Raw genomic sequence first — 15,868 nt, forward strand, 5'->3', positions numbered from 1 at the left:
GCTGAGTTAATACTCTTCTACAAGTTTGTTCATAAAATATCGTAATCCGTCTACAGGATGCAATCTATATACGTGCCAATATTTTGATCAACACCCGTGATTTTGATGTGTTAAATATACCTATATTTTACGTAACAAACAATCAAACAGGACACTTTCGTTTATTCCAGGCTTTTCTACATTGATACACCGCCTGAAATTAATAATAATAAGTCTTATGCAAAATCTTTAGCTTGCTATCACTTTGCTACTCTTCCCTGCGGATAAAGAAAGCACTATTCAGGCAAACGCTAATTTCCTTAAAAGGAGTATAGCAAGTTAAGCTTAATTTTCATTAATACTTGACCTTTGAGCCCGACGGCGATGCAATCGAGTCTAGGCCCTCGCACGACAAGTGGCCCGTAGTCAAACACGCTGTCTAAAATACCAACGGGGAAATTATAAAAACAAAGCCTTGAAACTTTTCGCCAGCTCTTGGTCCACATTTCACAAACAAAGTGATACAGTGATAGTCTTAACTCTTAGTCAGTCGTGTGCCAGCTGATTCGTTGGCCGGACGTGTTCTGTGCTGTGGGATTCCGTGTACGAACTTAACAGGCAATTGGTGCTCATGACGTTTCTAATATAATTGGTACAACCGACATGTCTAAAGTCAAGGTAATCAATTTGATTGTAACGTTTCGATTTCGTTTCGTGTTTACGTTTTTGTGAATCTCCTAAGTAAGTCCGTTATTAAAATAAATAAGTTCTCGATTTTCAGTTTGTTTAAGTGCTAATGACTGTTTTTTTTATTTACTTGAGTTCTTATATAAGTTTTGTTTTGCGCTTATTATTTACTAGTTCATTACTGAACACAATCTAAGGTGTTTAAGAAACTTCTTTGTAAAGATTATACCTATACCTATTTTGGATTTAATGGAGATTAAATCCAAAATAGGTATAGGTAATAAGAAATTATCAGTACCAGCTCGGAGTTTCGATATAGAGTTGTCCCCGTATTCAGAGAATATTTAAGTAGGTTCCAGTTATGATCACTCAAATAAACCTATACCTACATCATCCTCATCAATAAGCTTTCTAAGAAAAATAAATGATTGCTATAGAAGGATCATCCAGGAAGGAAATATGGAATATATTTGTATGGAGAATCTCGCGTATACTTATCCTCTTAAGATAAAGACACAAATAGAGGGTTTCGTGAGAAAATTAATTATTTAATTTAAACCTTCCTATAATTCTCATCTTCCTTATTCTTTAGTAGTTGTTGCCCGTGTTGTTATTTTTAAATTTATTACTGTTTCTTGCAAATCCTATAATCACCATTTGTTTTCCTGGGTCATAAAATGTAGTATCCGTTACTCCCCGAATGTTAATTGTAAGCTTAGTTAGGGCGTGAAGGAATGATAAACAAACAAACACATTTTCGCATTTATAACATTAGTAAGGATAATAGGAAAGCGGTGATAGCCTAATGGTTAGGACTTTGACTTCACTTCCAGGGGGCCGATTTCAAATCCCATCCCGCACCTCTAACATGTCCAAGTTAAATGCGTTTAATACAATTAAAGCATGACTTGCTTCAATAGAAAAGGAAAACATCGTGAGGAAACCTGCATGCCTGAGAGTTCTCCATAATGTTCCCAAAGGTGTGTGGATTCCAGCAAACCGCAATGAGCCAGCGTAGTGGACTACGGCCTAACCCCTTCTCAATGTGGGAGGAGCCTCGTGCCCAGTAGTGGGCCGGTATTGGATTTATATGATGAAGCTTAATAATATATATAATTTGACGGCCGATTGGCGCAGCGACCCTGCTTTCTGAGTCCAAGGCCGTGGGTTCGATTCCCACAACTGGAAAATGTTTGTGTGAAGAACATAAATGTTTTTCAGTGTCTGGGTGTTTATATGTTTATTATAAGTATTTATATTATTCATAAAAATATTCATCAGTTATCTTAGTACCCATATCACAAGCTACGCTTACTTTGGGACTAGATGGCGGTGTGTGTATTGTCGTAGTATATTTATTATTTATAATAAATTGTATTTGCCATTAGGAACTTTTTGTATTGAAACTTGAACAGGGTGTCAGGATTCGGACAGCGATTACTTCGCTCTGACAATAGTTGCAGTAATTTTATGAAGATGGTAAATAATTAAACTTTTGATAACTATAAATTCATATTGGCCAGATATTTTATTAAATTGAATAGGTTTTTCATAAATACGTTAAGAATTATTATGTATTTAAAAAATAGTTTTCAAGAAACAATTAAAATTATATTTGATTAACAACCAATGTTCATGACATTGACTCAGTGGGTATTTCAATATAAATATGACTGCATTGTCACATTATACACTGTACACTCCAGTCTTACATGGATGGAGTCGAACGAAGCAAAGATACCTCCCGGTGTCTTAGTCGTTTATCACAATATTTATTTCCGCTAGTTTTTCTTTAACTACCTACAGATGAAAACTATTTATTCGTAACAGCACTAATTTCGTAGGCAGGTAGGTATATCGTTACGGTATTTTTTATAGAATGACTTAACAATAGAACAATAAGTAGATTACTCTGTTACTAATGTTAGCTTGCGGTATAAGTAGTAGGTACGTATGTTGGTGTTATCAAAATCAAGAGACTTTAATAATAATAAAACTTGGTTGTTGGATCGGGAGTCGTATACAGTAGGCAGTGGTTCACACTTGGCCAGCGTGGTGGAGCTTCTCATTCTGAGTGGAGACCCATGTAGTGGGACGGTAATGGCTGCCTATGATGGTGATGCTATTAAGTTTACTAAACCAGGTCAAATATATAGAAACTAGCCAATCGGCCGTCAAACATGTTTAAAGTTTGCCTGTATACTTACCTACAGTGTAAAATTGAACTACTGTGTAACTTATGATAAAAGGTATTTAACTAGTTAGTTAAACTGTTTGCACTGTTTCCTATCTTATTTGTATTTCGTCTGTACCGCGTTGGTTCCATGCAGAATATTTTTCTGTTTTTAACTAAAGTAGTTTGCATTTAATTGTTCTTAGGTTAACCTCGAACTAAAACCTCGCGTTCTAAGGCAAATATATTGTGATCATCAAGCATAACGCCATGTCTGTATCCAGTGGCGTGCACTTCATACATGCACAAAAGCAATGCATACCCTAAAAATTTTGTATTTCTCCTAAAAGGGAAGGATTTTTCCATTTTATGCCATTTTCCTTCTTTATGCATACCCTGGTCAAAAACCCTGTGCACGCCACTGTCTGTATCTACTATCTATGTATAAAAAAAATCCATCAGAATCTCTAAATTTACCAGAGGGGAGGTTCAGATAGTTCGATTGTTAAGGACCCTCCTTAACAATCGAACTATGTAGAAAAGAAGAAGAATAAGTATTTATTGAAAGAAAGCCAAATAGAAAGCCAGGTTAACTAAATAAACGATAATACAAAACATATGCACAAAGGCGGCCTTATCGCTTGAAGCGTCACCTCCAGACAACCTTTGGTTGATGAAACATATTACATAAAACGGGATAATGCAATATCCAAATTTGCTAATTATATACATTACTTATACAATACATACTAATACTACGAATATACATATATAAAGTTAAAACATATATATTTATATATATATATAAATTTCCAATAATACATTTATCAATATGTAAACTTAAATACATATTACCATTTAAACATACACATAAAATTACATAGATGTTTAACTAGTAACTAGAAAGGAAATAGTTTTTTAACCGCGATTTAAAGATATTTAATTATTTGAAGATGACTACACCGTAGAGGATTATATATGTGACAGGAACGCTTGGACGGCTACTATTCCAACACAAATCTGAATGAAAAAGTACCTAAATAGTTGTTATTACTAAAAATGTTTTAATAACTAGATTTCAATTATTATTACTATTATTATTTAAAGTTTAGTCATATATAATTATTCTATGTTTTGTTTTTAAAACTAAATTACAAAATTGTTTAACCATGTAATAATAAAAATTATTATTGAAATAATGACAGATTTGTATGTCATTCAGATAGTGTACAGTTAGGTACCTACTTTGAAATAAAATATTTGGTTTAGATTTATTAGGGCCTCTGCATATCGCGTTTTTTAAAAGCGCTTTGACGCGCGTGAATGAAACTTGCGTCGAAGGCGCGTTTTTATCCCGCAGAGCAGTTGGTTGTCGTTTGTATCTATACACACGCGCATTAGTATCGCGTTTGAGATTAAGATTATTATAATCAAATAAATACAATATTCATCACGATTTAAAAATACCGAAACAAACGCCAACGACTATTGTTGATATGAAAGCTATGCAGATAAATTTTAGTTACACACATTATCAGTTTATTAAAAGTGTAGATAGATAAAGATATTAATGTGAATTTTTTTGTTTATTCGCTTTAAAATAGAGGAAAAAGAAAATTAGGACGAACCACGGAAAAATAATAAAATTACTTGATAAAACCGTTCTTATACACGTATTAACGAAACCTCTACCTTTTTTGAATGATTAAAACAAATGCAATCTTCATCAATATCACCAATAATACGGCAATTCCATGCTGGACTAAAGACCTCTCCGAATCGAAAACTGACCATAATCACCAATCTGGGTTGGTGATCTCAATAAACGGTAGTAGTAGCACAGTACGTCGCTGCTTGTACTCCGTTATATTTCCTTAGTCTGCCCTCTTAAACCCTTTTAATGTTATTGGGTACTACGAGTATCTGTTGGATGTTGCCCTTTTTGTTCGTTCGCGTTTATTACGTTATTTACAAATACCGTGATAACCGATTGTTTTTCTGGTACATAAAGCCTATGTTACCATCCTTGCTTTAAACTGATAGGGAAACTAATAGGAAAGATAAATAAAACATCCACATTTTTGCATTAAGCGACGTCTGGAGTTCGCCACTTCGACCGCGGAGCGGGATCACGTGTCACTTTCTCTCAACTGCATCGAGCAATAATCTACTTAACCCCACTGGGCGATGACCCCTGCACCACCTACCTCCTTCACACAATAGGGATCGTCACACGGAAGGCGGGGTTACGAGCTTATGAGTTATGATACGTGGATTTAGGTCACGTATTCGTATTGAATTATTGAATATTCCAAAATTATATTGAAACTACTTATTTAATCGAAGTTTAACTTATTTAATAGAAGTATTTTAGGAACACGTCCTATGAAGTGCCGCAAAAGCTCTAGCCAAGCAATCAATTTGATTGGTTGCTTGGCTAGAGCTTTTTAAGCAATTACAATGTCCCTTGATTCGTCGGTGAAGGAAAACATCGTGAGGAAACCTGCATGGCTGAGAGTTCTTCATAATGTTCTCAAAGTGGTGTGGAGTCAACCAATCCGCATTAAGCCAGCGTGGTGTACTACGGCCTTAACCCATTCTCAGTGTGCGGGGAGATCCGTGCCCTGTAGTGGGCCGGTTGATATGATGATGAAGAAGTGAAATCTGGGTTATGAAAATTAAGCTTATTTTGATATACTCCGCGAACAGCAGGAGAATCTTCGCGGAATATAGCAAATGAAGCTTAATTTTCATAATATATTATGGATTTCCGCAAAGTAACGCCTGCTTTTATCCAATATTTATGAAATCTGGGTAGCAGTTCGCCTCTTCTACGCGTAGTACGATCACGTGTCACTTTCTCTCAATTGCATCGTGCAATAATCTAGTTAACCCCACAGGGCGATGACCCCTCCATCTACCTACATCGCACAATAGGGACCGTTACATGGAAGGCAGAGTTATGGACTTATGAGTTATGACACATGGATTTAGGTCACGCATTAATAATGAATTATTGGCTGTGTGAACTTGGCTTGTTTCACCAATTGTGTTACGCATTTGATAATTCGACTTTGTTGACTGGCAAACAGGGTGTACATGGTACGGGGTGTTATATGTTTGACGTGTCTGTGTGTGCGTGTGTGTTAGCTGTGGCTCCGTAGTGCCCGAACGTATGAACGGATTCTGATTATGATTTTTTTTGTACAAATTATGAAATAGTCTGGAGTGTTCTTAGTTACGTTCGATGAAAATTGGTTTAAGGTAGCCGCGAAAATTGCGGCTTACTTACATTTTTACGTTCTTCACGATATTGAAAGTCGGGAGTTTCCGCAGGTTTCACATGGCATGCAAGAAAGACCTGTGTGATGCGTAGGTGTTAAGTCTCATGTGCCTGCATCTAAACCGGCAACCACGCTCGTCAGACTCGAACACTTCATTGCAACAATGCTGCTTAGCGGCGGAAATAAGCAAATTCAAAGTCAAAGTCAAATTCAAAACCTATCAATCTGCCTGCTGAAATCCGTGGAAGTAGTTCCCTTCCGATATTTAAGAGTCGTCTGAAGGACTACTACCTCTCTTTGAGTGATGGAATTTGAAGTAGATTCTTTATATTCTTTTTTTTTTAAACTGTGTGTTAAAATCTACTTATATATATTATGTATATTTTATATTTATATTTATATATTACGTATATTTATTTAAATTATATATGTATTTGTATCTTTACATTTTGGTATTTATGTATATCTATCAACACACTTGGCACTATCCCGTTCTCTTGCTGTAAGTCCTATCTACAAAGGTTGCCTGTAAGAGATTGCTTGCAGCTATAAGGCCGCCATGGCATGTCTACATTGTGTACTGTATACTCCTTACTGTTTCTTTTCCTGTATGTTATACGTGCAATAAAGTGTTTCTTCTTCTTCTTCTTCAAAACTATCTTTATTCAAGTAGGCCCATAGGTGGCACTTTTGATGCGTACATTAGAATTACACGGTAGTGAGATGATGGCGATAACCATATTCTTAAACTTAAAACTAAAGCTACGAGGGTTCCAAACGCGTCCTGGTCTAAGAAAAAGCCCACAACAAACTTAGCCGGGTGTTTTTTTTTTGTTATCAACATCTCACAATGTTATTTAAAATTATTAGAAGAGCAATAGTTTACAACCAAGCTTTTTTATCGATTACGTAGTCCTTTATACTATAATAGGACTTTTATATAAGCTTACGTTTAATACAAACTTTGAACTTTTTAAGAGACATCTCCAAGCATAGTTCTTCCCTGGAAGAGCTCTGTCACAAAAAGCGGTACCACTACTAAACTGCTGTTTATAAGTAATTTTATGCCATTCCAGATAGTCTGATAGTAGGTCTTCCTCATCATATTAGAAGTTCAATACAGGTCATAAATCCTTGAGATGTCTCTCAATAAGTTCAAAGTTTATATAAAACGTAAGCTTACAGAAAAATCCTATTATAATATTAAGGATTACTTAAACTATAAAAAAGCTTGGGTGTGAATTGCTCTAACTTCATAGCTCAACATTAACTCGACTGTGAGATGGTGATAACAAAAAAAACCTGGCTAAGTTTGTCGTGGGCTCTTCTTAGACCAGGGCGCGTTTGGAACCCTTCTAGCTTTAGTTTTAAGTTAACGAATACACTAATGTTAGTGGTATTGATAACGAAACAGTTATCAATATCACTAACATTAGTGTAACATGTATGAACGCTTCATAAGTGCCTGTATTAAGGTCTTCATGAATAAAACATTTTTGAATTTGAATTTAAGTATACAAAAAAACTAGTGCGTCTCGGGACGTCCGACAGAAGTGATAACTTATCTAACTAGAACTATATAATATTTAAATTGTTTAACTTTAGATAAGCTTAGGTTATTACTTAATTTTTGTGTATATTAATATGATAATGAAAGGCATGGTGTTTTTTTCTTTTTTTTTTTTAATCTTTTTATTTGAGAGACTTTATAGGTACTTCAGACTTTATATATGTCAGCCCCATCGTTACACACAAGGCAAGGTTATTTATCAATAAAATCTTTTATTGATTATAAAATATCAAAATCGCTGTTGGTTAGAGTGAGAGAGGAGGAGCCGGCCTGCCGCTGCCGTATGCGTAAGAGAAAGAGAAGCCAGACAGACTGGCGCCACGCCGTAACGCGTTACGTAACGAAGTTTACACTTCGATTAGAAATTATCACTTTATTAAAAGATAGATATATTATGAGTGACATTAAAGTGTATAGAGATGTAAGTAATAAAAGATAGATCATTTTCTAAGAATGGCAGCAATCAGTCCGTAGGATTGTTGGATCGTATTAGATTATTAGGTTCAATTACGCTAACACGCGATAGCTGTTATATTCCCCGGTAGGTTAACGCGAGCTGCTAAAATGTCGCATTCTGTCGTTAATAGAGGTGAACCGCGTAACTAACATTGTGAATTAAGTAGGAAATATGGGTTTACTAAACGCAGCGTTGGTCGACCTCAACAAGGTGAAAACTGGGAGCTGCTGAAAACAAGCGGCTAAGGGTCGTGGATTTTGGAACGCTCTACAAAAAAGACCAGCAGTGGACGTCAATAGATTAAAGTGATGATAAGGTAGTACCTACTATTCTAGAAATACAGTTTTCTATCATTTACCTTTTTCTGTAATGACAAAAATGTAAGATGGGAATAAATAAATAAACAAAAAAAAAAAAAAAATAATAATAATATACCTCCACGTAGGTGAAGGTGGTAGAGTCGCCACAAACAGACTTACTTGACGTTTCAAAAGTGCTCATAAATGGGCCTACTTGAAATAAATGTATTTAAAAATTTGAATTTTTTTCTCCAATATATAAATTATAATTCTGAGCCAATAGTGTCAACATTTTAAAATAGTCCAGATTTTAACTACTATTTTAACAAAAATATGCTATGTTATACGTAAAACTTAAAACTATAATAGGTGTTTTGTGTGTGACAGCGGTGCGTCGTTTTAGCGCTCTTTTTGTTTACGCACACCGCCGTGGGAAGTGTCACTATATATCAACATTATCAACAATCGCGGAAAATCGCAGTATACGCACACAGAGCTACGTTAATTGTTATTTTTAGTTTGAAAATTGAACTAGTCGGGGGTGTTCTTAGCTATGTCTGATGAAAATCGGTTCTATATGGCGGACAAAATGGCGAATTCCATATTTATTTCACTTCTTCCTAAATAAGGGTTGATACCTTGATGAAGGAGCTTGACTAGTAGAAAAATGTACAACATACTAAAAGCAAGAAGTTTTCTACAATTTAAAAGTTATATTTAAATGATTTAAACGATTTCTCGCAGAAAATCTCTCGAGTTAGACTATTATATTTATGGCTTCTTCGTGCCCTAGGTCTTAAACTTGGTAGAGCATCACCTCGAGTTTCGTCATTCTGCTCGCATTCATCATCATCATATCAACCGATAGACGTCCACTGCTGGACATAGGTCTTTTGTAGGGAGTTCCAAATACCACAGTTTTGTGCATCTTGGATCCAGTGGTTAGGTTAGGTTAGGTTAGGCCCATTGCCACTTCAGCTTCGCCACTCGTTGAGCTATGTCGGTATCCCAGGTTCTTCTACGAATCTCCACGTTTCGGATTTGCTCGCATTACGTTGTTGCAATCCATCAGGGCTAATCAGCTATACACAATCCAGATAATAAATTAATACCAAACCCATGAGAGATCGTCTTTTGTATGGAGTTCCAAATTCCCTGGTCTTGTGTCGCTTGTGTCCAGCGGCTCCCAGCGACTTGCTTGATGACATCCGTCCACCTCGAGGGGGTTTATCCTCGTTACGTTTTACGGTGCGAGGTAGCCATTCGAGCACCTTGGGACCCTAACGTCCATAGGTTCTCCGAGTTATGTACCCCGCTCATTGACACTTCTTGACTCTATGAGCTACGTCGGTAACTCTGGTTCTTCTATAATTTATCAGTTAAACAGCAAATAAGAACACGAGGCTAAACACGATGAAGTCCTTGAATATTCAGCATAATGTTTTCATTTTTATTTGCCAACATTACGGGCGAGTATACCTATAAACCTAATTATGACAATTTAGTGTCGAAATCTGAAACGGTTTGTAAAGATATATTTTCGTTCTCGATTTTTTGTTTCGACACGATCTCGTTGTTCTTTATAATGTCGACTCATGTACTCAGTAATTAATGGTTGGTTTCCAAAAGTTTACGCATTGATTTCGACTACCTACTTTAGGTACATTTACTTGTTTGCAGAATAAAAAAAAAAATATATATATAATAAAATTAATCTGGTAACTGGTGATACAGTCAAAGGTTGTAGCGGGCTAGCCTGTTAGGGAGTATGGCAGATATAGTTATTAAGCCCATGCCCATATCGGTTTCTATTAGACTTCGTACCGGAACGCTAAGTCTATTATCGGCACGTCTTTGTCGATAACCTAGTCACGGCCGAAGCTTTCCACCCGACCAGACTAGAAAAAATTCTAAAATTATAAATTTCTAAATTGCCACGTCGGGAATCGAATCCCAGAACCTCCGACTTAAAATCACGCTTTCAAGCGATTCAGTATGATGTACGGATTCTTAATATACTTCATATTCCCAAATTCGTCCAGGCATTTGGTGAGTACATGAAGCCTGAAAACATTGGGCAGATTTGCAAAAATGGGGAGGATAATCCAGGGTCTGCCGAATTCTCATGAGTTGAATGACTATACTCGTATATCAAACAGTTTCCGTTAACTTGCGGCCTCCCTTTCGGGGGAAACAAGTTCGATTCCCGGTCCGCACCTTTAACCTTTCAGAGCTATGTGCGTTTTGAATTTGAGCAATTAGATATAGCTTAGCTTCAAAAACGATTTGCAATAAAAACACACTAAATAAATTAAAAATTCCAAATAAAGTACAGAGATCTATGAACAGTTGTTTTTGGGTTGGTTGCCATACCAAATAGCAATATAATAAAAGTATATTTAATAAAATAAAATTAAATCAAAATAGGCGTCTGTATTTATCCATACAAACAAATTCAAAACTTTTTAAGTGTTTACTAATGACAAGTCTTTTGAAGATAAAAGACCGACACGCGTATAGTAACAACGCTACCCATGCGTATCTAATAAAGTGTCGAGACGAGAGTCACTTGATTTTATTTTTCATGTGATGTTAGGGCTGTATCTGATTTCGTTCAGTAAAAACTATGGCAGTGGTTTACACAAAAACTATCAGGCTTTCGGTTTCACAGACAAGTCTCAGAGACAGTACATAATGTGCCTCTAAAGCATGTGAAGTATAATTACGGTTTTCATTTACACGTTGTATTTATCCAGAATTGCTAGAACGATGTTCTCCTTTGCCGTTTATAAATTAATATTTTGATTAACAATGGAAATGTTCATTGTTTTCATAAAATCCTGATTTCCCTTGGGATGTCGATACCTTTAAACTTTATACACGTATCATCTTTTGCCTTTTTTTTTAAATATTTTTTAAATATATTACGACAACGCACATCGCCATCTAGCCCCAAAGTAAGCGTAGCTTGTGTTATGGGTAGTAAGATGACTGATGAATATTTTTATAAATAATGTACATAAATACTTAGAATATACATATACAATAAATACCCAGATACCGAAAAACATTCATGCTCAACACTCAAACATTTTTCAGTTGTGGGAATCGTACCCACGGCCTTGGACTCAGAAAGCAGGGTCGCTGCAAAATTTGCCAATCGGCCGTCTAATGCCTTATTTCATAAAGTTTAGTTAAGTTGAAACGGATGGGTATTTATAGGGCCTTATTACTGCGAGTAGCTCCTTATCCACCAATTACTGGCCCACTACAGGGTACGAGTCTCCTCCCACAATGAGAAGGCGCTAAGGCCGTAGTCCACTACACTGGCCCAGTGCGGATTGGTGGACTCCGCACACCCTTAAGAATAGTATGGAGAACGCAATGCAAATTGAAGCATGTGATATTTTTATTAGAACTTAGAAAAGGTAGAAGCGCGTGCTTGGATTTGGACTCGGCCCTCGCAACTGGAGTCGATGTCCTATCCGCTTGGCTTTCGCCGCTTTTCTTACGCTCAGTCAGTCTTAAAACCTCTCTGGTGAAAACCGCTGCGCCAAAATATTGACATTATATTGACATTTTTAACAAAAGGATAAATATTTTTAAAAATCAAATTATTAAGCACTATTCCACATAATCTTTAGGGAAATAATATATATATTATTATTTAAGTGTTTCTTTTTTGTTTCAACTTTAATTTTATCTTTACTTTCTGATTAATTTAATTCCAAGTTGTGTACACATACTTTGGGTTGTAGCTTAGAACAAAACTTGTTATTACTTATATATAGATCTACTTTTAGTTATTACCTGTTTTGTGTACCTAATAACAATAAACAATAAACAAAAACAGACTTAAAGACAGCGAGCACTTGTTTTTAAGCTGAAGGTCCCGAGTTCGATTCCCGGCAGTGAAAGTTTTGAATTTATTGTTTCCAAATTTTCTTTGGTCTGCTAGTTACCACCCTACCGACAAAGACGTACGGGACCCTATTAATAAGTTTCCGCTGTCCGTCCGCCTGTCTGTACGTTTTCCGCCAGGCTCTCAGAGCCGTGATAGTAAGACAGTTGAAATTTTCACAGATGATTTTTTGACAGCAACAGTGCTTACGAGTCCAAGGTTCGATTCCCACCACTGGAAAATGTTTGTGTGATGAACATTAATCTTTTTCAGTGTCTGTTTGTTTATCTGTATATTATAACTACTTTTGTATATTTTTCATAGAAATATTCGTCAGTCACAGGCTACGCTTTCTTTGGGGCAAGGCTAGATGGCGATATGTATTTTTTCGTAGTATATTTAGTATATTTAATTTCTGTTGCCGCCATAACAAACAAATCGTATAAACATAATAAAATAAATATTTAATAAAAAAAACCATTTATTAATATGGGAAAAGATATATTTTATTGGCTAGGCTCTCCTCTCTTTGACATCAGGCATGCATCAAACATACCTAGCTGTTTGTATTGTTATAAATATTAATGAGAATATGATTGTCCGTCCATTTCGCACGCCTCGGTCCACGCGCGGCTGCTGGCGTGCATAATTGTTTAATATCATGTTTACCAACAACTTCTACCTCAGAGCTATTATGAATGTATCTAAGTGAAAATATATGATCTGTCTTCGCCTTATATTATACAAGACAATATATTTTTTAATTCCACTACAAGTTAGCCCTTGCTATCTCACGTGCTGGTAAGTGATAATGCAGTCAAATTCAAATTCAAATTTCATTTATTTCAAGTAGGCCTAGTTTATAAGCACTTTTGAAACGTCAATTCAGTCTTTTTGTAGTGACTCTACCACCGGTTTGGAAGGCAGATTTCACCAGAAAGAGTCGGCAAGGAACTCAGCAGATTGCTCTTTTCTAACATCATTTTTTAGTTTAACAATCTTTCGTTCAAATTTTTCGTTTTGTGAGAGAAAGATGGTAAGGGGTAACCTACGTCGGGTACGGGTAACCTGGTCGTTTTCTAGGCGACATCGTACTGGAACGCTAATTCGCTTAGCGGCACGTCTTTGTCGGTAGAGTGGTAACAAGCCAAGGCGGAACACCTTCGCCTCAGGTTGATTGATGGACACAGGGCGGCAAATTGCAGGACGTGTTCTTTACATGCCCTGCGAAATGTTTGTCTGTTCAAAGACGATGGTTTTACACTTAACATCAGGTGGTCCATCTACTCGGTCCATAATGTAGTAATATAAAAAGAAGAACCTCGTTCCTTCTTAAATTTAAATAACAAAACATCTATTCAAAAACCACCTTTAAATAACCCATGAAACCATCCGTCCTGAAATAACATCGCAATTGTATTTTCAATTCTTTCAGAGCTCAGTTTCATATTATACACGTTCCTTTGAAAACAATAGAATTTATGCCGGCACAATGTGGAATTCACAGATGGATTCTCTCCGCATGATAACCGCCAATGCGAATAGTTTAGTAGATCACATGTGTGACTACAAAACGAGAGCCTTTTTCAATGCCTTGTTCCTGGATTCTTGTTGTTATGGTGGTCGGTAACTATTGCTCACGAGGTCCATGATTCGATTCCCGGCCCAAATATTAGTATTAGTATAAAATTAGTATCGCTATATAGTTATAAGGCTGCCATATTGTACTACCAAACTTAATACTCTATTGTATTTGTATCCCTGTAAATTTTCACTGTGGTGTACAGTAAAAATGTATTCATTTATTCATTCGTTTCTATTAAAAAAATCTTAGTTACAGCCCTAGAGCTAGAAAATTTACATTGCCCACCACCGTGCTTCGGAAAGCAGTCGGTCCTGGTAGTTCAAATTCAAAAATCAATGATTTTAAGTAGGCCTAATAAAAGCAGTTTTGAAACGTCCAGTATGTCTGTTTGTTGTTACTCTACCACCGCTTCGGAAGGCAGATGCTACCGAGAAGAAGCCGATCAATCATTTTATAATCCCTACTAATATTATAAATGTAAATGTAAGTTTGTTTGTTACGCTTTCACGCGAAAACTTCTGAACCGACCTTCATCAAACTTTTATACATATTCTTGGAGGTATTAGAAGTAATATAGTATACTTTAAAAAAAATTACTTAAGATAAAAATTTTTAGTAGAAAAAATTTAAAAATCTCATATATGACTATAGGTGTAGACTATGTAGCAGTACGCTGCCTCCCAAAATTAAACGGGCGAAGCCGCAGGGCACATCTAGTATAACAATAATTGTTCTACCTTGTGTGAGATGAAAGGAAGGGATGTGAGGGAGCGGTTTGCTTCCAAACAACCTTGTCATTAACAAATTCATCAATATAGTAGCCTCCATGTATAAAATGTGTTTTAATACATTTATTAAACTTATAGACCAGGGCCTTTAAAAATAATTAAAAGTGAAAAAAAAAAAATAGTAGGATGCAACCCATTATAAAAGGAGGGGAATATTATAAAAATGAAAGGAAAAATAATTTACGGGCCATCTGAGGTTGGGAAGGGGATGGGGGTGAGTTTTTAAGGGTAAAATACGGTTTTTCTCGATTTCCGGCAAAACTAAAAGTCCTATTGAAAAAAGTCAAATAGCAAAGTTGTAGGTAATAAAGAGATCTAAAACTTTTGTATTCAGCTTTTGTATTCTAATAGCCGAGACTTTTTGACAGGAAGTAGGCTCGGTATTTCATTCGCCTCATAGAACAATAGAATTTATATCTACCCTCACAATGTAGAGTTCACAGATGGATCCCATTTGTATGAATACTGGGGCATGAATGATTTATAAACTACTTGCGAGATTGAAGTGGGAAAAATTCATGAGCGTTGGACGTTGTTGGCTTTTTATTTTCGAGATTGAAAAATTTGAAAACGTTGGTTTCTTATTTTCCCTACGTCTACGTTATGAGCTTATAAGTCTGCAAAAGTCATCTCGATCTATAAACACTCAAATCACATTAAAAACTAGATCTTCTACATATTTTGCACTAAACAAACACAAGATACAAATAAATATTGTAATTTGTGTTATTCATTTGTAATTTGTGTTTGTTTAGTGCAAAATATTTATATGATCTAGTTTTTACTGTGATTTGAGTGTTTATAGATCAAGAGGACTTTTGCAGACTAAGCTTATAACGTAGACGTAGGAAAAATAAGAAGATAAAAATATTCACCAGTCATCTTAGTACCCATAACACAAGCTACGTTTACTATGGGGCTAGATTGCGATGTGTGTATTGTCGTAGTATATTTATTTATTTATTTATTTAAATTAAGAAATAGGTGCATAATTATATATCATCAGGAATCACCCTGTAAAAATATTAAATTAAATGAAGCATTCAAATCATTCTAAGCATTTACTAATGGCAACCCTATTAAAGATTAAACAACGCCACGCGCATAGTACCTACGCTACGCGACACGTACTCAATAAATTGACA

The 15,868-nt window shown here is 35.8% G+C and overlaps 1 protein-coding gene across 1 annotated transcript in view; it reads left to right on the forward strand.

Moving 5' to 3' along the window:
* The first annotated feature begins 542 nt into the window (after positions 1 to 542).
* Positions 543 to 15,868, forward strand: part of LOC120626503 (angiotensin-converting enzyme-like) — a 138,964-nt gene continuing 123,638 nt past the window's right edge. The window contains exon 1 of the mRNA XM_039894030.1: positions 543 to 657. Coding sequence (XP_039749964.1) covers positions 643 to 657 — 15 coding nt within the window. The 5' untranslated portion in view covers positions 543 to 642. The remainder of the gene's footprint in view (positions 658 to 15,868) is intronic.

Source organism: Pararge aegeria, chromosome 9, assembly GCF_905163445.1.
Source record: "Pararge aegeria chromosome 9, ilParAegt1.1, whole genome shotgun sequence".
NCBI classification, from domain to species: Eukaryota; Metazoa; Arthropoda; class Insecta; order Lepidoptera; family Nymphalidae; genus Pararge; species Pararge aegeria.